Raw genomic sequence first — 26,202 nt, 5'->3', positions numbered from 1 at the left:
ATATATATATATATATATATATATATATATATATATATATATATATATAGAGAGAGAGAGAGAGAGAGAGAGAGAGCTTTTTACATATACTGTATATATATATATATATATATATATATATATATATATATATATATATATATATATACATGTAATTTAAAAGCTCTCTCTCTCTCTCTCTCTCTCTCTCTCTCTCTCTATATATAGAGAGAGAGAGAGAGAGAGAGAGAGAGAGAGAGAGAGAGAGAGAGAGAGAGCTTTTAAATTACATATATATATATATATATATAGAGAGAGAGCTTTTTACATATACTGTGTATATATATATATATATATATATATATATATATATATATATAACTCAAAACACTCATAGACATGAGAGGCAATAAACTAGTGGAGAACAAATAGAGAAAAAAAGTAAACAAACAAAAAAAAACAGTACATGAGCCAAATAATGGTCTAAGAATAACAGCTTACTGAAGGGCAATACAATATGAAGAGCGGACAATATTTAATTATTCTAAAAATCTTATTCCCTTTATAGTCCACTAATGAGCATAGGCATAAGTATGTAAATAACACAAAAATACATAGTTAATACTGAATTCCACCAACATTTTGTGGATAAATACATTCAGCTCCTGTTTTTCCACTAACATATTATTTTTAAAGATGAAATTACCACTTCTGTACCATTTGTTTAAATGTTCATTAACTTGATGTTGGAAGGTTTTTTCTCATTTCCTAAGGACCTAAAAAAAAAAGATAATTTACAGTTAACAATACAGATTACTATTATGTATGAAATTGCATAAAAATCTAAAAAGTTTCATAAACCCATTGTGCTTGAACTTATGTACATGTGTTCTGAGCATAAAATAACTTGATCCAGTGAACTACCCACAGAAATATAAACATACCAACATAAGATCTGGCTTAATACTAAAGATTATCATTATTATTTTATTATTATTGTTCTCGATAATATACTGGCTGAAAATGCTCTCTTTGCCACTGACTGCACTGATTATTATTTCGACAGTGCTCCCTGGTGCTCTCTGGTGGGAGGAACTGGTCTCTGGTGGTAGGAAAAATTGTCTGTCTTAAGCTGTCTAGGCTGTCTAAGTGGCTGTCTTAAGAAGTTACGTTCATAGCAACTGTTTTACATTAATGACGCCACTCCAGTCTAAAATCAGCGATCAGAGAGAGCTGGAAATATCCAGCTATCTTTTAGAACTTTAAATAACTTACAAAATCAGGGGTGTAAACGTGTATAATCCTTACTTAAACAATATTTATGCACAAAATAGGTCAAGAATTTGCATACACAACAAATTGGTATTTGTAAAGAAATATTTGGAAGGATATTGGGTATATATTTATGAAAGCTTTGACCTGTGCATAGTCACCAACTTTATTAAGTATGGTTTTAGAAAAGTGGTATCTCCGTGAATAATGATCTAGATTACTTATTGGAAGGTCAGGTGGGGTTCAAGCTCCGGTATGAACAAGCTGCCACTCTTGGGTTCCTAGTGTGGTTTATGGGCATTTCTTTGTCAATGATGACCCAACATCATGATTACCTAATTTATATCTCTAGCCAGCAGATTTGTACACTGTATATTGTGTATATTGTATATATGTAAGACAGTGTGGGGATGTCATCGGCCAATTATGAATAGCTGAGACTAGTGCAAAAAAATAAAAAAAATACAATAATAATAAACACGTTCCTTTAATTGTACTGCTATTTTGTTCCATTAACCCTTTAATTTATTTTTGTTTATTTTTCAGGTTATCAAAACAGTAAATATCTGACCTATATATATATATATATATATATATATATATATATATATATATATATATATATATATATATATACCCCATATATATTAAATGCATGTAAGCTAATTTGCATTGACCATGTATGGACATTTGTGTGGGGGTTAGCAGGTGTGAGAGAATGCACACTTCCACTCTGGAATACATAATAAAACTCCAGGCCTGAGAGAGTTTACATTTTACTGTGTATTATTATTATTATTATTATTATTATTATTATTATTATTATTATTATTATTATTATTATTATTATTATTATGTTCCCTGATGGTCTAGTGGTTAAGATGCAGCGCTCTCTCCGCTGCGGCCCGGGTTCGATCCCCGGTCAGGGAACCATCCCCAGCCACTCTCAGTGCCGGTCCCAAGCCCGGATAAATTGGGGAGGGTTGCGTTAGGAAGGGCATCCAGCGTAAAAACATGTGCCAAATCAAACGTGCGGAGGATCCGCTGTGGCGCCCCCTAACGGGAGAAGCCGAAAGAAAGTTTATTATTATTATTATTATTATTATTATTCATTACTATATTATTTTATCAAATTGATAAATGATAAATTTCACATTGGTGTGTGGATAAATACATTCAGCTCCTGTTTTTCCACTAGAATTACTTCAACATTAATTAAAAAAAAAAAAAAGATAAATTGAGCTTCCTATATACTACAGTGCAATTTAAAAAAAAGATTTTACATTTATTATTATTTTTAAGTTTACCATCTCTGCACTATGTCTTTGAATGTTTCAAATATTTTAGCTTGGAACCTTTTTGGTTTGTTACGGCTTTAAAAAGAAGGAAATTTATAATTAACAATACAGAATACTATTGGGTATAATTTGTCAAATTGTGCTTGAACACGTGTGTAAAAAATAACTCAATCAAGTAAACTACCAAGAGATAAAGCATACCTAAGATATTACATATTATATTACATATTATTATTATTATCATTATTAATATTATTATTAATATAGATAATATAAGGAGGAAAAAAAAGAAGACAAAGGAGGAGATTTATGGATGTGGTGAAAGAAGACATGCAGGTAGCTGGTTTGAAAGAGGCATATGTAGAGGACAGGGGGGTATGGAGAAGGATGATCCACTGTGGCGACCCCTAATAGGAGCACCCGAAAGAAAAAGAAGAAAAAGAAGAAGAAGAAGCAGATACTGCCTGCTAAAAATGCTCTCCCTGACTCTTATTGCCACTGATTATAATTGAAACAGTGCTTCCAGGTGCCCTCTGGTGGTTGGAGCTGGTCTGTCAGTGTTTCTCATTGCTCTCTGACCTAGTTGGATGTCTTCCAAAATTATAAAGAACATCCACAGCACAGCTGTTTTACATTTTGTGACATCCACACCACTCTAAAATCAGCGTTCACAGAGAGCTGGAAATTACAAACATAAATCCTTACTTGATTACGATTGGCTAACAGGCCCATACCCAACATCATGATTGCCTAATTCATATCTCTACACAGCAGTTGAGTAAAATTTCCTCCTTGTGAGGCAGCTGGGGGATGTTGAGGCTCAATAGTTCCTTCTATTTCTCTTTTCCTCTTTAATTTATTTTACTTTACATTTATTAATTTGTCCAAACTAACTCTTAGTTGAGGAGTTTATTTTTCAGGTTAATAGTAGCAGTAATCGTCTGAACTTTTTCTTTACTTCTTTCCTTTTCTACCATTTTTAAACAGCACACCCCATATTTGAATACATTCACATTTGTGGATATTTGTGTAGGTTAACCAGGTGTGAGAGCATGCACATTTCCACTCTGGAATAAATAATGAACCCCTAGGACAGCCCTAATAATTGTTTACAGTTTACTATATATATATATATATATATATATATATATATATATATATATATATATATATATATATATATATATATATATATATATATATATATATATATATATATATATATATATATATATATATATAATGATTCCTATTTATTTACAGAAATAAGCTTAGAAAATGATACCTACCTGCATTATTCCATTTGCTCTTTACCTCAACCTGGGCATAAATTGCATCAGCAGGTTTAGGGACATCCTCTGAAATATGAAACAGACAAATAAAAAGCAGTTTCAGAAAAAAAAATCTGATATATTTAGGATTTTTATGTATTATGTTGGTTACTGCATTAATATCTAAGGTTATTTAAAATTTAATGGTTGCAAAAGGTCTCAAAGAAAGTAGAGGAATGTTGTCCCATATTTTTCTGATACAGGATTCCAGCTGCTCAACAGTTCTGGGTGTCCTTTGTTGTATTTTTTATTTGATTATGCACCAAATGTTTTTAAATGGTTAAAGGTCTAGACTGCAGGCAGGCATTTCATGCTATTCTAATAGATGCAGTATGTAGCTGGCATTGTCTTTCTCTAATAAGTTGTCAACATTAGATCTGTGTCAGGCAGACATAGCGAGAGAAGCGAGCTCTGCACACACCTCCCATTGGGGTATTCTCCTCAAGGATATTCCGCTGGAGCAGTTTGATCGAGATAAGAGAAATCCAGCCACACATTGGTTTATCCTATCCCGATTTTGCCATTATTAAAGATTAGCTATATAAAAAAAATGCAAAGACATCCCAGTTGTTGGTCCTGAAGAGCCACAGGAAAAATAAATTCCGTCACAATCCAAAGGCCAAGCACTTGAGAAATGAGAAAACATTCCTTTACCAACTACCTGAACAAAAAAAGGTGTTTCAGGATGAACCCATGGATATGTTTGACATGGGGTTCCCACAGTGATAAAAGCAGCCCAGGGATCTTGGAGCGCAAGACCGATGTGATGGTCCAATTCTGTGTGAATTATCAAAAAGTTAATGCTGTGTCTAAACAGCAAGACTCACAGTAAACCCAATAAAGTGTGCCACTGGGTGGGTGGAAGCACCTAATCTGGGCTTAAACAGGTGTGCCAGACAGAATCGATTATACCCTGCCTGAGAACCTTGACCAAAAAGGCAATGAGAAAATTTATGAGGCTGCCAATTATCGTAGGTTTGTTCCTAAATATTTCAGTGTCACCAGACCTCTGACTGATCCTACTAAAAATGAAGCACTAGATCCGGTCCATTTAATCAAATCGTCAAAGCCTATTTATGTACAGTGATAAGAATAGAAAATGACTCCTACCTGCATTATTCTTTTTGCCCTTTACCATAACCTGGGCATAAGTTGCATCAGCAGGTTTAGGGCAATTGCCTGAAGTATGAAACACACAAAAAGGAGTTTCAGAACAAAAACTAAGAGCAGAGCAACTGAATTACAGAAAAGTCTACACTATTTGAGTTTTTATTATTGTTTGTTACTGCATTGATGTACTATCACTTTTAGTTCTTGTCTTTACTAAAGTTAAACAGTACTGTATTAAACCCGAGCCCGAGCTATACTCCGGCTTCCGCCTCCCGTTCATTCGTTTCCTGACACATCTAAACCTTCACATGCTACAACACAGTCCCAGTCCACCCACAGTCCAGAACTACCGTAATTTCCGGACTATTAAGCACATCCAAATATAAGCCGCACCCACTGAATTTTACAACTGTTTTTATTTTGAACATAAATAAGCCGCACCTGTCTATAAGCCGTGTCTACACTGAAACTAATGAACTTTACACAGGGTTTAACAAAAGACAGTGTCTGTTACACAACTTGTATCTAAACAGTAGCCTACCAAGAAAGTCATTGTTCACTGTGTTCCTACTTCCTTTTACAACAAAGAGTTTTTCTTTTGGCATCGTCGTGCGTTTAAAAATCACCATCGGTGGAGCTTTTCTCCCGATGCCGTGCAGCTCAGAACACAGGTGAAGTGCGTTTTTTCATGCCCGGTTGTTTTCAGCGTGACGAATGATTCGCATTTCCTGATGCCAGTGCGAGTGAGCGGCAGGTCAAATGTCAAAGAGGAACCTTATCCATATTTATGATGTGATGCGGCTAGATTCAGTGGGAGTGCACCCGATATGATTTAAAAAGTTTCATTGATTCACCTGAACCCGTTCGGCAATTTCATTGGTCTAATTTTATGGGGCTCAGTTTTTTGGCTTGAAGCTTGTGAAACCGGGAAAAACCCCGGAAAAATACATGAATTAGAAGCTTTATTGTTTAAGCCAAAGCATGGGAAAAAAGTAGCAGCTTATAGTCCGGAAAATACGGTACGTTTATTTCTTTTCCTCATTAATGTACACACAGCACCCCATATTGACAGAAAAACACAGAATTGTTGACATTTTTGCAGATTTATTAAAAAAAAAAAACTGAAATATCACATGGTTTTAAGTATTCAGACCCTTTGCTGTGACACTCATATATTTAACTCAGGTGCTCTCCATTTCTTCTGATCATCCTTGAGATGGTTCTACAACTTCATTTGAGTCCAGCTGTGTTTGATTATACTGATCGGACTTAATTAGCAAAGCCACACACCTGTCTATATAAGACCTTACAGATCACAATGCATGTCAGAGCAAATGAGAATCATGAGGTCAAAGGAACTGCCTGAGGAGCTCAGAGACAGAATTGTGGCAAGGCACAGATCTGGCCAAGGCTACAAAAAATCAAAGATCACTGTGGCTAAGCTCCAGAGATGAAGTCTGGAGATGGGAGAAAGTTGTAGAAAGTTAACCATCACTGCAGCCCTCCACCAGTCGGGGCTTTATGGCAGAGTGGCCTGATGGAAGCCTCTCCTCAGTGTAAGACACATGAAAGCCCGCATGGAGTTTGCTAAAAAAAAAAAACACCTGAAGGACTCCAAGATGGTAAGAAATAAGATTCTTTGGTCTGATGTGACCAAGATATAACTTTTTGGCCTTAATTCTAAGTGGTATGTGTGGAGAAAACGAGGCACTGCTCATCACCTGTCCAATACAGTCCCAACAGTGAAGCATGGTGGTGGCAGCATCATGCTGTGGGGGTCTTTTTCAGCTGCAGGGACAGGACGACTGGTTGCAATCAAGGGAAAGATGAATGCAGCCAAGTACAGGGATATCCTGGACGAACACCTTCTCCAGAGTGCTCTGGACCTCAGACTGGGCCGAAGGTTTATCTTCCAACAAGACAATGACCCTAAGCACACAGCTAAAATAACGACAACTCCGTGACTGTTCTTGAATGGCCCAGCCAGAGCCCTGACTTAAACCCAATTGAGCATCTCTGGAGAGACCTAAAAATGGCTGTCCACCAACGTTTACCATCCAACCGGACAGAACTGGAGAGGATCTGCAAGGAGGAATGGCAGAGGATCCCCAAATCCAGGTGTGAAAAACTTGTTGCATCTTTCCCAAAAAGACTCCTGGCTGTATTAGATCAAAAGGGGGCTTCTACTAAATACTGAACAAAGGGTCTGAATACTTAGGACCATGTGATATTTCAGTTTTTCTTTTTTAATAAATCTGCAACAATGTCAACAATTCTGTGTTTTTCAGTCAACATGGGGTGCTGTGTGTACATTCATGAGGAAGAAAAATTTACTTAAATGATTTTAGCAAATGGCTGAAATATAACAAAGAGTGAAAAATTTAAGGGGGTCTGAATACTTTCCAAACCCACTGTGTGTACAGTGATAAGAATAGAAAATGACTCCTACCTGCATAATTTTTTTTGCCCTTTACCATAACCTGTGCATAAGTCGCATCAGCAGGCTTAGGGCAATTGCCTGAAGTATGAAACACACAAAAAGTTTCAGAACAGAGAGCAGTGCAACTGAATTACAGAAAAGTCTACGATATTTTTGAGTTTTTAATCATTGATTGTTACTGCATTGATGTACAATCACTTTTAGTTCTTGTCTTTACTAAAGTTAAAAAGTGAACTTAAAATAATTACTGGCTGCAAAAAAATATTATTTAGATTTTTGACTTTATGCTGAAAACCATTGTTTAGTTTAGTTTAGAGCTTTATTTATCCCCTTGGGGCAATTAATTTAAGCTGTCATGGTGCTTCACACAATCAGAACACACATACAAATGTTAATACCTTAAAAAAATAATAAATAAATAAATAAATAAATAAATAAATAAATAAATAAATAAATAAATAAAAAATAATTCATCTAATTCAACTGGATTTGTTACATAACCGTTTGTACAGTGAAAGACCTGTTATAACATTATAACACTGGTTTTGAGGTGAAAAGAGTGGAGTTGTTAGAAATGTAACGCATACTAAGCTTGATGGTGATAACAGCAAGAACAAACACTAACAAATAACTTTGTTTAATGGTATATTTGTCAAGGTTTGGTGATTTTTGTATTGTGTGCAACAATCTTATTGCACTTTTTGCAAGTCACTTTAAGATCATCTGCCACACTATTAAAGAAACATGTAGTATTTGACTGAATGTTCCCACATATGTATGTTTGCCCAAGTAGATCTGTAGTGTGGAGAGTGTTTACTTCTGTGTATTGTGGGTGTTTGAACTTATATTACCTTCATCTGTTTTCTGCTTTAGTTCTGAGTACAGAGTGTCGGCTTCCGCAGTGCTCTTTTTTAGTGATTTAGCATTCACTAGGATATAACACACCAATTATATTAACGTCTTCAAATTCCACAGCTATTGTATATTTACATCTTCTGTTATTTTCATTGTAGTTAGTGAGCATTTCATAATGGTTACTGAATACTACACTTTAAGATGAATAACTGGCAAACAATTAAAGGGTTTAAATGGTTTAAACAGTTTAATTTTTAAATGGAATTTACTTGCCACAAAAACATTGAAATCATTTAGCCCACCTTGTTTTTTGTTTTTTCGTTTATGTTTTTTTAGGTCAATATCAGCATAAGTCACATCACATCCTCCAGTGGCAGCATCTATAATATAGACACAGATTTGATTCCCCATTCTTTGTTTTGTTACAATTCTGTAATTAACAGAACCTTCACATGCTACAACACAGTCCAAGTCCACCCACAGTCCAGAACCAATTATAACTATCTGTAACTTTATCCACTTTTGAATACTAACTTGATCTTCTTATGAATACAACATAAACACTTCCCATTATATTCCACAGAGTAAATGGTTACAATTATACACTTAATGATACACAGCTTAATGATACATACGTATCATAGCAGTTACATTTGTTAGATAGTAAATCCAGGAGAGCAGGAAGGTGGATGCAAATGCAGAACTTCATTTAAAAAAAGACTAAACACTAGGAAAGGGCAAGGCTAATACTAGGGGACTGTAAAAAGTATAAAAAATAAAAATAAAAAAAAACCACCTACACAGTGCATGTCTAAGAAAAAAATCACTACTTACATACATCTATGTAAGACAGATAGTAAGTGAGTTAATGCCTAAACAAAGAGCAGCAGAAAAGAGCTTAAATAATGTGGTTAATAAGTGAAATAAAAGAGGCCTGAAGGGGAACAGTCAAAGACTGGTATGACAAGGGGTGCCCTCTGGTGGTATGGAGGGAAAATATACAAGATATCCATAACATAGCTCACCCTCTCTTAAAGTTCAGCTCGTGAAGCACCCAAAAATAGGGGGGTGGTAGATGACAGAAGTCCTCAGAGAGCTCCCAGACAGCCCCAGGACATCTACCACCCCCCCCTAATTTTCATAGTGAAGAGGGGAGGCTGGGTGGTGAATCTTTAGTACAAATGTTTAAAGTTGCTGCATGATTGTCTATTAGTTCATCCCAAAAGTGTCCATCAAATCATCAACCATATACTTTTAAATTATAGAAATTAAGTGTATTTATCGCAAGGGGAAAAAATTGGTGAGCTATCAAGATCATTTGTTATGAATACTCTGTAAATATGACAGAACCCATTCATAAGGATGAATTCATGGAGCTTTAACGTGAAACGTAAAGCAGACGGGTGATGACCACATTTAAAGCTTTGCTGCTACGCACTAAACCCAGGTTGTGATGTCCATACATACATATTCCCAGCAACCACCGTTACTGACTTCAACACCCAACACACAACTATGCTCTCCTGCTATCAGTCTTCCCTCTGCTGATTGAGCACAACTGTGCTCTGTTACACAGAGTCACAGACACAGACTACAAAAAGAAATTTCATTTACAGACGAGCGAAAGTAAAGCGAAGTAAAACGCACACTGTAACGCTTGCTCTTTGGTGTATACCTAACTTTAATACTTATTTCTTTGTAGTTTCATATTTTTTCTGTTTGACCTCATTTGCACCAGTGAAGTCTGTTTGTGAATTGTACAAATTCATGCTTTTTGAACATGTTTTGGATAATTGTTTTGTATTTGTCTTCCCTCTTAGTTAAGCTGACCTGTTCTTGTATTCAATGACAAACACTAACAAAATAATGTATTAAATCCTGTGTCTTTAAAGGACTTCCTGTATGCCTCAGTTCTGACTTCCAGACCATTATTTTGTGTCTATTCTCTTTGCAATGTAAGTGCATCTGCCATATTACTGAATGTAGTGTAAATGTAGTGTAAATATTTCTTTGCTTAGGTAAAACTGCTTTTCAGAGAATTCGTGTATACTAAGTGAGCTTATAGTATCTTACCTTTATCTGGGTTTTGCTTCAGTTCTGAGTACACAGTGTCAGCTTCCTCACTGCTCTTTCCTAGTGAAGAACACTCAATGATTAAGTGTGTTATAAAACACACCATTTATATTAACTGCATACACTTCCACAAATGCAGTACATTAACTCATCTACTACTTTCATTGTATTTATTAAATGATTCTGTATAAAATGAGTTTCTGAATAGTATACGTTAAGATGAACACCTGGGAAATAATCCAAAGGCTTTAGCAAAACCTCATATTTCATTTACATAAAAATGTATCCACTATGCAAATAAGATAATTCAGTCCTACCTGGTTTTCCCTTCGCTTTCTTAAATTTATTCATGTTAATTTCAGAATAAGTCAAATCACTCGGTTCGGTGGCAGCATCTAAAAGGGAAAAGAGGTCTGTTTTTTTTCTCATTCCTCATAACAATCCTTTTCACAAGGTATACTACAGTTCGTAAACAATCACTGCTACCAAATACATTACAACATACAAGATCCTGAGGCTTGTAGCATGAAAAGTGCACCAAAAAAAATAAAAATCAAATGTTAGGATTGTGCCAAAATTGGCATTTTACTATGTTACCTATCAGCCCCTGTACATCACATATACTCACTTATCACTGATCACTTACTTGTTTAGTTTTCCTTAATTAGTACACCTATTTAAGTTTGAGTTTCTGTCTGTGTCTCATACTTTTGTTAATGTTTTCAACTCCATGTGCTTTTATTTGTATTGCAGATATGAGCTTATTCCTTGTGCAGTTTTGCTTAGTATCCATGCTTTATGTTCATGGTGTGGGTTTATCAAATTTGATTTGCTTTGCACTTTAATTACATAACAATCAAACTGATATGTGGCCTGGAGATGATGTTTCTGACACTGAAGCTGATGGACCAACAATATAATGACACACAGATTGCCATGGCACACCCAAACCACTGGAGGAACATGGGAGGAACACTGTGTAATATTCCATAAATAAAGATTTCTTTCAGTTTTTAAATTCAGTTAAATATTGTGTGCTGGAGAACACACTCCTGCACACTGCACTGTATATGTAAGTTACAATGAGATAACTAGCCAATGAAATTATAGAAGTGGTAACATTAAAATTAACTTCGAAGGGCAATATTCTAAAAAAATATTTTATTAGCTAACATTATATTTACCATATATTTTTTTATGTTTTTAGAATTATTCACAGAGAAAACCACATCATTTGGTCTCAGTGCAGAGACTAAATTCTAAAAAAGAGACTTCAGACTGTTTCTAACAAAACTTTGAAAATAATGTGCAGTAGACAGTGTTACCTTTACTGTGAAGTTTGAGGTTCTTCATCTCAATGTGTAAATCTTTCATATCACATGGCACTCTGGCTGCATCATCTAATATAGAAGTTTATTTAGATTTAGGCTGAAGGCAATAGGTAAAAATAAAGGATAATAATTTATTTTCATGCAGGGTTCTAACCATTTTGCTTCTTTTTTCGAGTCACAACCTCTGGGTTGTTTCCATTGCTGGGGCCAGCTGCAGAATTAAGTAAAATATTAAAACAAGCAACATTGAAACAAAGAAGCTACTGAAATGTATTGTTGCCAAATGTGTGTTTTATTCATGTAAATAAACTATACCTGTGGTCATGATGGCAGCATTTGCATAGATGCTTTCAGCACCTTTAAAAAATAGAAGTAAAGACTATAAAGCAAAAATATTACACAAAAGCATAAAGTGTATATTGTTATTGCAAACTGACCTGCAGGCTGTGTGGTGTCCTGATTTACTGTAGAGGGAGGCTGATATTCTACACCTTCTCACCAGAGTAAAACAATAACACATCAAAATATTGCCTTTACACAAATATATTGATTAAACTTTAAACACGTAAGCTAAAAGAAGCTTTATGGGAAATTCTGCAAAAATAAATACACTATAGCAGATATCATACCTTTTTTCTTCCTGTAGCGCAACAGCAGAATGAGTGCAATTATTATGATGACAAACACAAAGGCCAAACATAGTCCCAAAATTGCACCACTGGTTCTAGAAGGTAAAACTGGAAGAATAATGAAACCTGAATATCCATTTAAACACTGTGTAGTTAAACTGTATTGTTAAATCTCAAATTTAAAGAAGAAGAAATAGTTTCCTTACCGCTGACTGAAACCCAACTTTTCACTGACCCCTCTCTCTCTGGATGTTTACAGTGGTAGAAACCTTCATCTGACTTTGACACACTGCTGATGGTCATCATTCCTGTAGTCTGATTCTGGATGATTGAATCATGTTTATAGAATGCAATACCAGTTAAGATGTTTTTGTTGCGATATAAACAGCGTAAAGTCAGAGGACTTCCCTCAGTTACAGGATGGACAGGACTGTCCAGGATCACGTCACCATCTGTAGGAAAGAGAAAGACAACATACTGAAAACACAAACATTGCAAAAAATGTTGTTGTATTATGACAGGACTTTAAGTATTTCAAAACAACATTGCATTCCTCTAAGAGATTCTTTTTATAGAGCTGTTTAACATCCCGTATTTAAATAGAAAAAATACAACAAATGAGACTGCACTCTCAGAAAAGGGTACAAAATTTTCTGTTTATGGTACCATTTTTTTTTTTATTCTTTTAGTGTATTTTAATGTTTTACCTGAAAAGGTGCATGTACAGTAGGATTTAAAAAAAATCTAGTGAACTGTGTGAAATAAAAAAAAAATGTAATGTATTATTTTGAGAAATATATTTACAGGTTATACAGTATATAAGCTATATGACTACTCAAATAATGGTTTATGAACCACTGTCATCTGGCAGAAACAGATACAAATGCAGATTAAAAATAGATTTATTTATAAAGTTTCAGGATAGCTGTGAGACAAAAACATTTTTATTAGAAGGGCAATAGTCTGATGATGAGAAAATGTGTAGATTAAATCTGGATTAGGACTATGATTTTCCTAAATGTCAAATCAAGTGTATATATGCTGCACTAAACTAGCATGGTGTGAGACCTTAAATACTCTGTAGCTGTAATTATATAAAATTATGTATTATTTAGTTAGTCAATGCAACAGTCCTTAGGGCTGTTAGATGTTCTGGAGCCCATTATGTCCTGGACGTTGTAGTTGGAGGCCTTTCCACAAATTAATGACACCTACAGGTACAAGTGTTCACTTTTAATTTTTCTTCTATTTTATTTGTGGTTTCAGTACTTCAGTTCAATAGTTTTAAGCAAACTTTAAAAACTACATTTTAAAAAGTACTTAAAGTTTATATGGAATGTAAAAATTACTAACTAAATTAAATTAATAGTTAATAGTTGAATTGAATAGAATTAATAGAAGTTAGATTTAATATTACATACGCTTATGGATAACACCATGGCCTAGAAGATCATATCGCAGTCATTCAAACCTGCACTCTGTTCTGCCGGCAACACAATTAACATAATTAATCTTAAACAATATGGCAGTATCTTAAAAATATTCCTATCTATAAGTGTAGTCAGGGCCTGTTCTAGATATTTGGAGGTCCTAGGCAAAATTTATATTGGAGGCACCCCAGCCTCCTTCCTTCCACAATTTCAGAATAAACAAGAAACCCTAGAAACTTAATCTACAAACTAAGGACAGTTATTTTTATCTAATTGGTAAAGAGCCCTGTCTTACGCTGCCTGTCTTGATTGGTGAACTTGTGTCTAGGTTTGTCAGGGTTATAAAGGCCCCCATCCAAACCCCACGCCCTCTGCCTATAGATAGCACCAGCCATGACTGTAGTATATAATCATATTAAAGCTTTAATCATTTTTGACACTAAACTATGATGAGATGTCTATATAGTAGATCAGGTTTATGTATTAAATTCTACTGATGAGAAGTGATAAAGACTCACCGTGTACTGTGATGTTAACAGATTTACTGCGTTCTCCAGATTCAGACTGACACCAGTAAACTCCAGTGTGTGATGGAGAGAGGAAGCTGATGTTACATGTAGATCCTGAAACTGATGAACAATCAAGCGATGCCTCACTGTGTGTGTATCTTCTCACTGTCCATCCAGTAGAGTCTCTCTGGTCCTCACAGGTTAGTGAGAGAGAGGCAGCAGTAAAGTGTTGAGTTCTGCTGGGATTGATGATCAGAGACACTCGGGGAGATTCATCTGTTAATGTATATCATTATTAATAACATTTATGCAGATATTTAAAACTACATTCAGATTAAGGATAAAAGATCAAGTATACAGTTAAATATTTGACCTTTCATCTTTTAACTTTCTTATTTTTATTTCTTATTAATTTTTATATTATTTCTTATTTATTTCTTATATTTGACTTTACATCTTTTAACTTTCTTATTTTCATTGATTGCATCTTTTACAATCATTTACAAAGTAAACAGTAGCTTCCTCTTTAAAATGCTGTGGTTTACTGGATTAAACATTTAAATACATTTCTTTATTTATCTCTCTGCCTGTTTTACACATAATGATTCATTATAAAAGCTTAAACCGTCTCCTCTTCACTCATTCACACAAAGGCATATAAATACTACTGAAAATACTACTACTGTACTGTACTCACCAGTAACAGTTACCCAGAGTGCATCACTGTAGTGTGTGTAGTAGACTGGGTTTCCTCTTCCAGCTCTGCATCTGTACTGACCTCCATCAGAGACACTGACTGAGCTGAAGAAGAAATGACCTGATTCAGTCTCAGTATCACGGCCCTGTATGTCTTTGCTCCAGTAAAACTTCCATCCAGCAGACTGCAGCTTCAGTGTACAGTACAGAGTCACTGAGTTTCCTGTCAGTGCAGCTCCTTTAAGATCTGATGTGAGTTCAGGTTCAGGTTTTTCTGTTAGAGACAAAACACACAGTTCAGAACAGTTGTTACTAATCACCACTTTACTAACGTTTTCCGCCAATCAACTTTTATATTCCTGCAGTTTGACACATAATGAGCATGAAATTAGAGATATTAAATGTAAAGCTCCACTTTGATTGTAATGAGGATCAGAAAATAACTTCTGTGTGATGATGCAGGTACTCTACATTTATTTATGTGAGTGTAGAAAGTAAAAAATAATAAATAAATAAATATAAATATAAATATAAATATATATATATATATATATACAAAAGATGACAATAACCAATTTTATTAATGTTTAGGCAAAACACAAAGTGTAAAAAAATTGTGTGTGTGTGTGTGTGTGTGTGTGTGTGTGTGTGTGTGTGTGTGTGTGTGTGTGTGTGTGTGTGTGTGTATGTATGTATGTATATATATATATATACTTTTTTAATATATATATACTGTATATATATATATATATATATATATATATATATATATATATATATATATATATATATATACAGTATATATATATTAAAAAAGTGGAACACAAATCTCCACATATAATCTTTACTGTATCAGGATTGATTAGAAAGGTTTAAACACAATTTTTGTTTACACTTTGTGTGTTGACTAAACATGAATTAAACTGGTTATTGTCATCTCACAGCAAACACACCAATAAATACATATGCATATTTAAAATGACTCAGTAGGAAGACCAACTAACATTTATTATTTTCCATTTTACACTAATTGCCTGTTTATTTACACATTTAAAAAAAAAAACATAACTTAATGCACATATTAAACCATTATTATCTCATTTATTCAGTGTTTCATCCAGCCTATCAGATCCATTCACTTCTTCTCTTCACTTACTGTAAAACTCACAAATACACTAAACACACAAATTGAATCATTTGCTTTTTTTTTTTTTTTTACAAAAATCCTGTATTGCTGTATTATTTCCGTTTTCTTTCTTTGACTAATAAGTGTTCATTTTACTGTTTACTGTAAGAGACTTTTATTTTGAGATTCGCTCTTGTTGTTATGCGGACTGATATTTTGAAGTGAGCGCGCGCCCCTCGTCAGTTTGCATTGCATATGCTGGAGAGAGGAAGGCTTTTGTGAGAGCTCTTCAATTAAAGAGATAATTAAGATGATTAAGTGTAGAAATCCACTTGATACCACTTTGTAAACACTTCTGAGACTATGAGATGTTCTGTTGTATGTTTTATGTGCAAGTGGAATTAGAATGTGAGGATTTATCGTATGTATGCAGTGTTAATGTGCTTCTGAGTTGTTAGCAGTTAACAAGTGTTGTATTATACAGGAATGCATTGTCACAAAGTGGCCACGAGTGATTTATCTCCTTATTGACATTATTCCACAGAAGAGGAGTGTTGAATGGTGGTGAGACTGTTAATAAACCCTCTCTGGTGAACTGAAGTGAAAGTGTCCTGAGAAAATAGGTGCATTGTGCACAGTGTGCAAAACAGCCAAACAATACTCATGTGCATCATGCACTGCAAAATTCAGTCAGAAGTCATGTATAGAAAATGTCAGTAAATGTCCAACAAATATATTGATACACATCTGCTGCCTATGTGGTTAAACACCTATATAATATCATTTAACAATATGCTTTATATAAAATATAACATTGCTTATATTAATTTATATCTAAGCCTAATACATGTACCCATTATTCAGCATATATATAGTATAATAATCAGCTTTGCAAGGAACTTAGTGTATAAAGAGAGTTCACAAAAATCAATAGTCCTGCTTTAGAGTAAAATTTAGCATATACAGTGGGTACGGAAAGTATTTAGACCCCCTTAAATTTTTCACTCTTTGTTATATTGCAGCCATTTGCTAAAATCATTTAAGTTCATTCTTCTTCCTCATGAATGTACACACAGCTCCCCATATTGACAGAAAAACACAGAATTGTTGACATTGTTGCAGATTTATTAAAAAAGAAAAACTGAAATATTACATGGTCCTAAGTATTCAGACCCTTTGCTGTGACACTCATATATTTAACTCAGGTGCTTTCCATTTCTTCTGATCATCCTTGAGATGGTTCTACACCTTCATTTGAGTCCAGCTGTGTTTGATTATACTGATTGGACTTGATTAGGAAAGCCACACACCGGTCTATATAAGACCTTACAGATCACAATGCATGTCAGAGCAAATGAGAATCATGAGGTCAAAGGTACTGCCTGAAGAGCTCAGAGACAGAATTGTGGCAAGGCACAGATCTGGCCAAGGTTACAAAAAGATTTCTGATGCACTTAAGGTTCCTAAGAGCACAGTGGCCTCCATAATCCTCAAATGGAAGACGTTTGGGACGACCAGAACCCTTCCTAGAGCTGGCCGTCCGGCCAAACTGAGCTATCGGGGGAGAAGAGCCTTGGTGAGAGAGGTAAAGAAGAACCCAAAGATCACTGTGGCTGAGCTCCACCTGTGGCTGTAGTCAGGAGATGGGAGAAAGTTGTAGAAAGTCAACCATCACTGCAGCCCTCCACCAGTCGGGGCTTTATGGCAGAGTGGCCCGACGGAAGCCTCTCCTCAGTGTAAGACACATGAAAGCCCGCATGGAGTTTGCTAAAAAAACACCTGAAGGACTCCAAGATGGTGAGGAATAAGATTCTCTGGTCTGATGAGACCAAAATAGAACTTTTTGGCCTTAATTCTAAGCGGTATGTGTGGAGAAAACCAGGCACTGCTCATCACCTGTCCAATACAGTCCCAACAGTGAAGCATGGTGGTGGCAGCATCATGCTGTGGGGGTCTTTTTCAGCTGCAGGGACAGGACGACTGGTTGCAATCGAGGGAAAGATGAATGCAGCCAAGTACAGGGATATCCTGGAAGAAAACCTTCTCCAGAGTGCTCTGGACCTCAGACTGGGCCGAAGGTTTACCTTCCAACAAGACAATGACCCTAAGCACACAGCTAAAATAACGACAACTCCGTGACTGTTCTTGAATGGCCCAGCCAGAGCCCTGACTTAAACCCAATTGAGCATCTCTGGAGAGACCTAAAAATGGCTGTCCACCAACGTTTACCATCCAACCGGACAGAACTGGAGAGGATCTGCAAGGAGGAATAGCAGAGGATCCCCAAATCCAGGTGTGAAAAACTTGTTGCATCTTTCCCAAAAAGACTCCTGGCTGTATTAGATCAAAAGGGGGCTTCTACTAAATACTGAGCAAAGGGTCTGAATACTTAGGACCATGTGATATTTTAGTTTTTCTTTTTTAATAAATCTGCAACAATGTCAACAATTCTGTGTTTTTCTGTCAGTATGGGGTGCTATGTGTACATTCATGAGGAAGAAGAATGAACCTAAATGATTTTAGCAAATGGCTGCAATATAACAAAGAGTGAAAAATTTAAGGGGGTCTGAATACTTTCCGTACCCACTGTATATTTTTTAGCATATAGCATATAAATAAAATGCTTGTAAATGTAATACATGTTATAAAGGCCAGTGAGCAGATAAAGCTGATGGATTTGGATTAGGATTAGAAAAAGTAAAACCGTCAGTTATAGAACATAAAGTAAAAGTTCATGGTGAAAGAACAATAGTGTCAGGTGCTGAGGAATAGGATGGACCAGGATGGACCAGGATTGTCTCCAGTTGTCATGGGGGAAGTTGGGGTATAGTCAGGAAAGACGGAGTCTGGGGGAAAAGGTTCGATCAGCAGCTCGGGTTCAGTTTAAGAGGCATCACGAGTATGAACCAGAAGAGTTATTCGAGGTGAAAAATAGAGACGTATTTGAGGACCAATAAGTCGCTCCAGAAAACATATACCAGTAGTACCATGACCAGTATAAAAGTGGCGACCACACACACCAGACAAAGAGACAGAGAAAATATAAAAAGAAATAAAAATAAAATAAGCAAGCAGCATGCAGGCAAAATGCACTAACTATACTTAAACAGCATCTATACATATTTATTCAAAGCACAAGTGGAAATTGAAGTGAAAAATCATATCAAAAATATAATAAATGAGAAGAGTAATAGGGTAAAAGGCACAACATCTAATCAGATAATTAGGAATGTAGGAGAATAGATGCAAGAAATTGTATAAGAGATCCAATGCCAGAAACACACAGGAAGTAAGATGTTTCTATTAGAGCATGAGCTTAAGGTACAGGCAGGATGAGAGTAAGACAGGAAATTCCATATAAAGAAGGACAATAACAGAAGAAATATATTTTGAGAAGATTTTATGAAAAAGTAAGTAAAAGACAAGAGCTATGAAAAATAAAAAACATTTTTTGGAGAAAAGAGCTGGTGTGTTAAATCTAAAGTCCTGGTTTATAAAACAAAAAACTAACATGTTTCTATACAAAGTGCACACAAAATAAAGGAAGATTTGCAGACAGAGAAAAAAAAACCCAGGCGAGATTTTAGGAGGTGTGAATATTGCTGAGGATGATCTGTTGCATTGTTTTTGCAAAAGTGCACGATCAGTGGATTTTTTTAAGAACAGGTCACTATTAAGAGATATGTTTTGTACATTGTAAATTGTAAATTAGAATTGTATAGAGGGAAATGAGACTTCCTAGAAAAAGTATGATATTACCAGAAAACACAAGAAAAAATGTGGGATATGCAAAGCCTTATAAAATGATTGGTGTATGTAAATTATTTGGGAGTAGATATTAGAGAAAATATGTAAATTTCACTAGGTGTGAGATATAAAAAGTGAGGATTGTTTATATTAATTTTGCACTTGCATGTGAAAGCTGACGGATGCCATTGCTGTCAAGATGGTTCTCTCCTGAGAGCTGTGACTGGAAGGTGTTTTAATTTGGTTTGTTTATGTATTATCTGAAGTTTTAAAACTTATTGGTAATTGATTAGTGAGTAACTAAAACTGATTTGAGTATTGAGGAACTTAACTGATACGTCTGCTTGGACATGGGGCCTGAGATCCGACAATCTCATAATACAAAGATAACAAAAACTTCAACACATACGAGTGTAAAAATCATGTACCAGAACCTGCACCTATCAGAATGGACTATTAGATGAATACATTGAAATAATTTTCATCACTCACTCATCATAATCATCACTCAAATAATAACAGAAGGAAGATGGTGTGATTTTACTGCCTTTTTTACTTCATGTTTATTCTGTGCCACCAATCAGACTGATTAATCAGTTATAGTGATTCTTTTTAAGGGAATCTGAGGCTTTAAAATTGCAAAGTAAATATAAAAAATAAACACAGAAGATGAAGCTGTAAAGGCTCAGTTACAGTGGAGCTCAGTGGAGCACAACTGATAGCATTTTTCATTTTACATGTGAAAATTAATGTAGTAACATAATAAAAAGTAATAAAATAAATTAATACAATCACCTGCTACAGTGAGTGTAATATCACTTCTTTACATTTATTTTTTTTTACAAATAATCTTTTGTTACTTCTTTTTTACTATTGATTCATGTCTGAATAACTGTGTGTTTGATATCCTGTTTTCTTGACTAATGATCTTTAGGAACACTGAGTTTTAGCGAAACTAATGGTAAAAGATACACAATCACACTAGGAATAACTGACTATCAATTAATTACACTGATAACAGGAATATAAAAAGAAAGAAAGAAAGAAAGAAAGAAAGAAAGAAAGAAAGAAAGAAAGAAAGAAAGAAAGAAAGAAAGAAAGAAAGAAAGAAAGAAAGAAAGAAAGAAAGAAAGAAAGAAAGAACACAAAGAATACTACAAAGCAATAGCTCTGCCATACACATCCTTGCTCACCATCACACACTTGGACACAAAGCTTTGTGTTTTGCCTAAACATTATTTACATTGGGAAGTGTGTCACAGCAAGGAAACAAACAAACAAACAAAACACAACAAACATGGATGACAAAATAGACAATCCAGAATGTTCTTAAAACTAAACAAGTTAACAGATCACACAAAATTAATTGATTTGTAAAACACAACATATAAGTATATCAAATGACCTCAGATTTGTAGAAAATTTTTATGTAAATTTCATTAAAGCAGGTTAGAGATGAATAACATTAAATGATGGTGGAAATGTTTAATATGAATTTCATAAAGTGAGTCTGTAATAGTCTATAAAATCTGGCTGGGCAATAGGTGTGTGTGTGTGTGTGTGTGTGTGTGTGTGTGTGTGTGTGTGTGTGTGTGTGTGTGTGTGTGTGTGTGTGTGTAGGGTAATTTAATATTAAGCTAAAATGCTGTAGTGGCCTGTGATAAAGTTCTCTGTCACATGTAAAAAAAAAAAAAAAAAAAAATCATGTAGACACTTTAAAAATGGAACTGACAATATGTGATATAAAACACACTCACCTGATACAGTCAGTGTAACTGCATCACTGCTCTGTGTGTATTTTGGGTCTGATGATTGAGTTCCTTTACAGCTATATGGACCTTTATTAGAGTCTTTAACATCAGTGATTGTGTAGGTCTTTCCTGCAGCAGCTCTGATTTCTTCATTACTTCTATACCAGTGATACTTCCAGTATCCTCCAGTCTGTATGTCACATGTGAGAGTGACAGTTTCCCCAATGAACACATTCACAGCTGGGTGTATTTTCACTACAGGCTTTGGTCTCGCTATACAAAGATAATAAATACATCAGTAAATGTAAACATTAATTAAGTATATGATGTAATTCCAATAATTATCAAATTGTTATTTTTTACCTTTAACTGTAACTGTAGCTGCAGCACTGAACTCTGACACGTAGTTTCCCCTGAGTGCTTTGCAGTGGTATGTTGTTTGTCCTTCATTAGAGATTATCACACTGAGTGGGTTGGTATTTTGGGGTTCAGGTGAATTCTGGTTATCTTTATACCAGGAAAAGCTCCATCCAGTAGACTGCAGATTACAGTTGAGAGTAACTGTTTCTCCAGTGTAGATGAAGCTCTGAGGATTCACACTCACAGTCGGTGTGGGTCTTTCTGTTGATATGAAATGATGTGGAAATCAGAGCTGCTTTTATCTTTGCACCATGTGTTTCATTTATCAAATCTCTCTCTCTTATGAACAAATGCATTTATTTAATGAAAATATAAAGTAAATATTATATGGAACACAACATGCCAAAATACACACATCTTTATTAGAAGAGATATAGGGAATATTTTGAAAAAATTTTTTGCCTACAAAGCAATAACAGTGTTTTCTTGCCCCCTCAAACATCATTAAAATGATATAAACGCAGTGCACTTGTCAGGGTGATGACGCGGAAGCGGAAGTAACTCAATCATGTCTTTATTTAGAACTAGAACAAAACACACACAGAAGGCGGAGAGTCACGAACTGAAAGTATACTGAAAGTATTCCACAACGGAAGGAAATATCCAATGGAAAGCAAATCCCAGAAACGAAAGTAGAATCCACTGGCAAAGAGTAATCCACACGGAGACGGAGTCAGGAGACGGAACCAGCGGGGGATGCTGGCGGTCGCGGATCCACTGGATCACCAGCATGACATTCAAGAACCGACAGCATGTGACTCGAGAACGTGAGTTTATATAGTCATATCCTTAACGAGTCACAGCTGTCGGGAATCAAATCGGGCAGTGGCAGAGCGAAGGCAGCGTGACAGCTACCGAGGGGGGCGTGGCAGGTGGATCACTGACAGCACTACATTGGGGGTCTGAGTAACAGTCTGTATTTCACAATCTACCTTGATAACCTGCTTATTTAAATATTTCTTAAAGCACTTATTAAAAACACAGAATCTATAAATGCCTCATTTAACCATAGTTATGGGCTGCTTTATGCATCTATTTATGCACCCATGATCTCTTTATTACATTTTAATTATATTTAATTGTGTTACAAATAAACACTGTGATGTTCCAAAATACTTATTAATGTTTATAAAAATCAAATACAAAAATGGTGAATGAACTTACTTTATGCTTTTTTTTTTTTTTTACAGTCTATCACATGTTTATAAGCAACATAAAAAATATATTTAAAACCTTATTGAAAATGCAATGTGTTTTGTCATTTTATTCCCTCAGGACATTTGTTGTTCAAATTGTTGAAATACTCTAATGCTATAAAAACTCTAATAATTTAAAATAAAATTGAATGCAAAAATGAAATTCCTTTAATTAGACAGTGAACACGTCACAAATTGAATCCTGTCTTGTTCAGTAATCAAGGAAATGTGAGGCTTTAAGACAGAACAGTGAAAACTAAACAGACAGGAGGAAACTGTAATCTTATAATGAGACTCAGATTCAGTGTAGCTTATTTAAATTATCTGCACAAATCTCACATTTCTTTAACATTATATTGTGTATGAAAATAACCAAAAAGTAATCACAAACTCACCTGATACAGTGACAGTAACAGGATCACTCGTCTTTGAGATCTGATTGTCACTGCGTCTCCTCCCTCTGCAGGTGTATTTCCCTTTATAAGTGTCTGTAATAAAGCTGATACTGAACTCCTGTGTTGTTTGGTATGTGTAGTATGGGTGGTTTGGGTAGTGTGTGTGATATAATGTTAACGTGTTATCATCCCTATACCAGTCATATATCCACACTGAGTCTCCTCCTCCCTGAAATTCACATCTGAAAGTCACTCTCTCGTTCCTGAACACGTGTGTATCAGGCTGTATTTTCACCACAGGTTTAGGACTCTCTGTAAAATAAAAATGTATTGTTACGTATGTTAAATCCCAACACCTTTATTTACATAAGTAATAACATTTCAATATAAAATACAGAATAAAAATATAGAATATCCTCTGAACTGTAAATAAATGTTTCAGAGGTGAACTAAGACATTTTTGTCAAGTACTATTAATGAAATAAATGTAGATCACACTGTGTCTCAACACTAAACATTTATCACGTTACTGATACTGATATTAAAATGTAAATATTTTTCACTCGTGATTCATGTTTGATTTGCAGTGTTTGTATCCTGTTTTCCTGACTATTCATTTTCATTGCATGTTTGTGCGCACACACACACACACACACACACACACACACACACACACACACACACACACACACACACACACACAATTTATTAGTTCATAATCTCTCATATACACTCTTTAACCGATCTCATTCTTCCAGATTCTGCAGCCTCTTACACACATTGATTTAGTATAAAAGTTGGATCTTTGTCCTCTTCACTCATTCACGCTCAACTCAAACATTCTCCTGTTTCTGAAACAGTAACTTTATAAAGCTCTTTATAGCCTCTGAGCAGTTTATTAAAACAGTTTTAGTGTTGTGCCACTTGATTTCTACTTCACACCAGTCCTTCAGCAATGCTCACACTGTCTCATTTTAGATTGTAAAAGCCATTAATTAAATAATTAGATACTTTGTATGTGCACAAGTGGCCAGAATGGAACAGAAATAGCCGAGTAAGAGGTTTCTTCACTGATTGATTGTTGCACATGGCCAAAGAAGCCTTATTTATTTATTTATTTTAATTTTTTTGAGAAAATCAACCCTATGATGTAGTGTTGTAGGGATCTAATTTACTGATTTAAATATCATATTTCTTTATAAATATTATCCAATTGTACAAAATATACACAAACTAATTAAAATGCTGCATCTAAAAGAAGATTTGAAGTGTAATGTTAATTAGATGCTTTCAGTTCACATGCATGACAAGTGGCTCTTGTGGTGATTAGTGACAGATTGGCTATGCAAATTTCATGATTATTAAAATAAATGTTTATTAAAGGATATAAATCTGGTAAATTTGTTAAGATGTGAAACAACGGTAAATGTTGTTGCTATCGTGTCTCTATTTCTCTTGTACCTCACCACTGCCAGATTTCAGTTTGTTTCTTTTTTGTATCTTGGCTTAACGTGGTATAGTTCTGGATGAATCCCATGCATTCAGGGATCATACAAAAGGAAAATAGGAAAAAGCGTTCACTGTCACATGGAGAAATCACAAAAATAGTAGTAGGGATAATTTTTTTTTTTAACACTTTAAATGTAATGGGACACACATGTGTCCCAATGCACCTCTGGAATCTGGGATATGGCAGGTTATCTTGCATTTGTCAACGTCAGCAAAAAATAGGTGAGTCAGCTTCTTCTTCACCTCCGTTTGTCCTTTTTTCAGATTTGATACTACAATTGTTCAAATTCATTATTTTTCTTACTAATCAGGTTTGGAAACCCAAACCTGTTCTAGCATGACAACACAAAGTGCACAAAGTGAGCTCCTTAAAAATCTGATTTACATGCTTTAGAGAGGAAGATCTTGAGTGGCCTGCTATAGAGCTCTGATCTCATCACTACTGAAAACCTTTGTGATGAATTAAAACACTGACTGCACCCCAGGTCTCCTCACCTACATTAGTACTTGCCTTTCATAACACTCTTTTGACTGATTATTACTGAGATGTTACTACACCTTGGTGAAAAAAGAGGTTACTAATTGGACATGATTTGGAAAGGCACACACACCTCTCTATAGAAGAATGACAGCTAAAAATTTATATCTTAAAATGCAAAAAACCAAGCCATGAGCTTAAAGGAGCCGCCTGCAGAGCTCACAGACAGGATTGTTACAAGACACAGATCTGGACATGGCTACAAAAAAATGTTGCTGCACTAAAGATTTCCAAGAGCAAAATTACCTCCATAATTCTTAAATCTAAGAAGTGTGGTACAACCAGACTCTGACAATTATGTGTGTAGATTCAAGAAGGACATTTGGAGACTCTCCTCAAACAAATTCCATGTAAGCCTGCTTGGAGTCAACAAGCGCCTGAAACACTCTCAGACTGTGTGGAAACAGACTTTCTGGTTTAACGAAACCAAGATTGAACGGTTTGGCCTCAATTCTAAACGTAATGTCTAAAGGAAATCAGGCACCACTCATCACCTGCCCACAACCATCCCAAAAGTAAAGCAAGATGGTGGTGGAATCATGCTGTCGAGGTGTTTCTGGGCAGCAG

The 26,202-nt window shown here is 35.1% G+C and overlaps 1 protein-coding gene across 1 annotated transcript in view; it reads right to left on the bottom strand.

The window, feature by feature from the left end:
• Positions 1-747: 747 nt before the first annotated feature.
• Positions 748-26,202, bottom strand: part of LOC310726646 (basement membrane-specific heparan sulfate proteoglycan core protein-like) — a gene marked incomplete at its 3' end in the record, with an annotated part of 183,800 nt that continues 158,345 nt past the window's right edge. The window contains 19 exon segments of the mRNA XM_083542389.1: positions 748-755; positions 3,839-3,907; positions 4,991-5,059; positions 7,440-7,508; positions 8,282-8,359; positions 8,588-8,665; positions 10,359-10,418; positions 10,676-10,753; positions 11,684-11,758; positions 11,844-11,900; positions 12,005-12,046; positions 12,127-12,180; positions 12,319-12,426; positions 12,525-12,770; positions 14,267-14,533; positions 14,955-15,227; positions 21,584-21,850; positions 21,941-22,198; positions 23,589-23,900. Coding sequence (XP_083398515.1) covers positions 748-755; positions 3,839-3,907; positions 4,991-5,059; positions 7,440-7,508; positions 8,282-8,359; positions 8,588-8,665; positions 10,359-10,418; positions 10,676-10,753; positions 11,684-11,758; positions 11,844-11,900; positions 12,005-12,046; positions 12,127-12,180; positions 12,319-12,426; positions 12,525-12,770; positions 14,267-14,533; positions 14,955-15,227; positions 21,584-21,850; positions 21,941-22,198; positions 23,589-23,900 — 2,468 coding nt within the window.

The sequence above is a fragment of the Silurus aristotelis genome (assembly GCF_946808225.1).
Source record: "Silurus aristotelis genome assembly, chromosome: 5".
In the NCBI taxonomy this organism is placed as follows: Eukaryota; Metazoa; Chordata; class Actinopteri; order Siluriformes; family Siluridae; genus Silurus; species Silurus aristotelis.
This window is presented reverse-complemented; position numbering and strand designations above follow the sequence as displayed.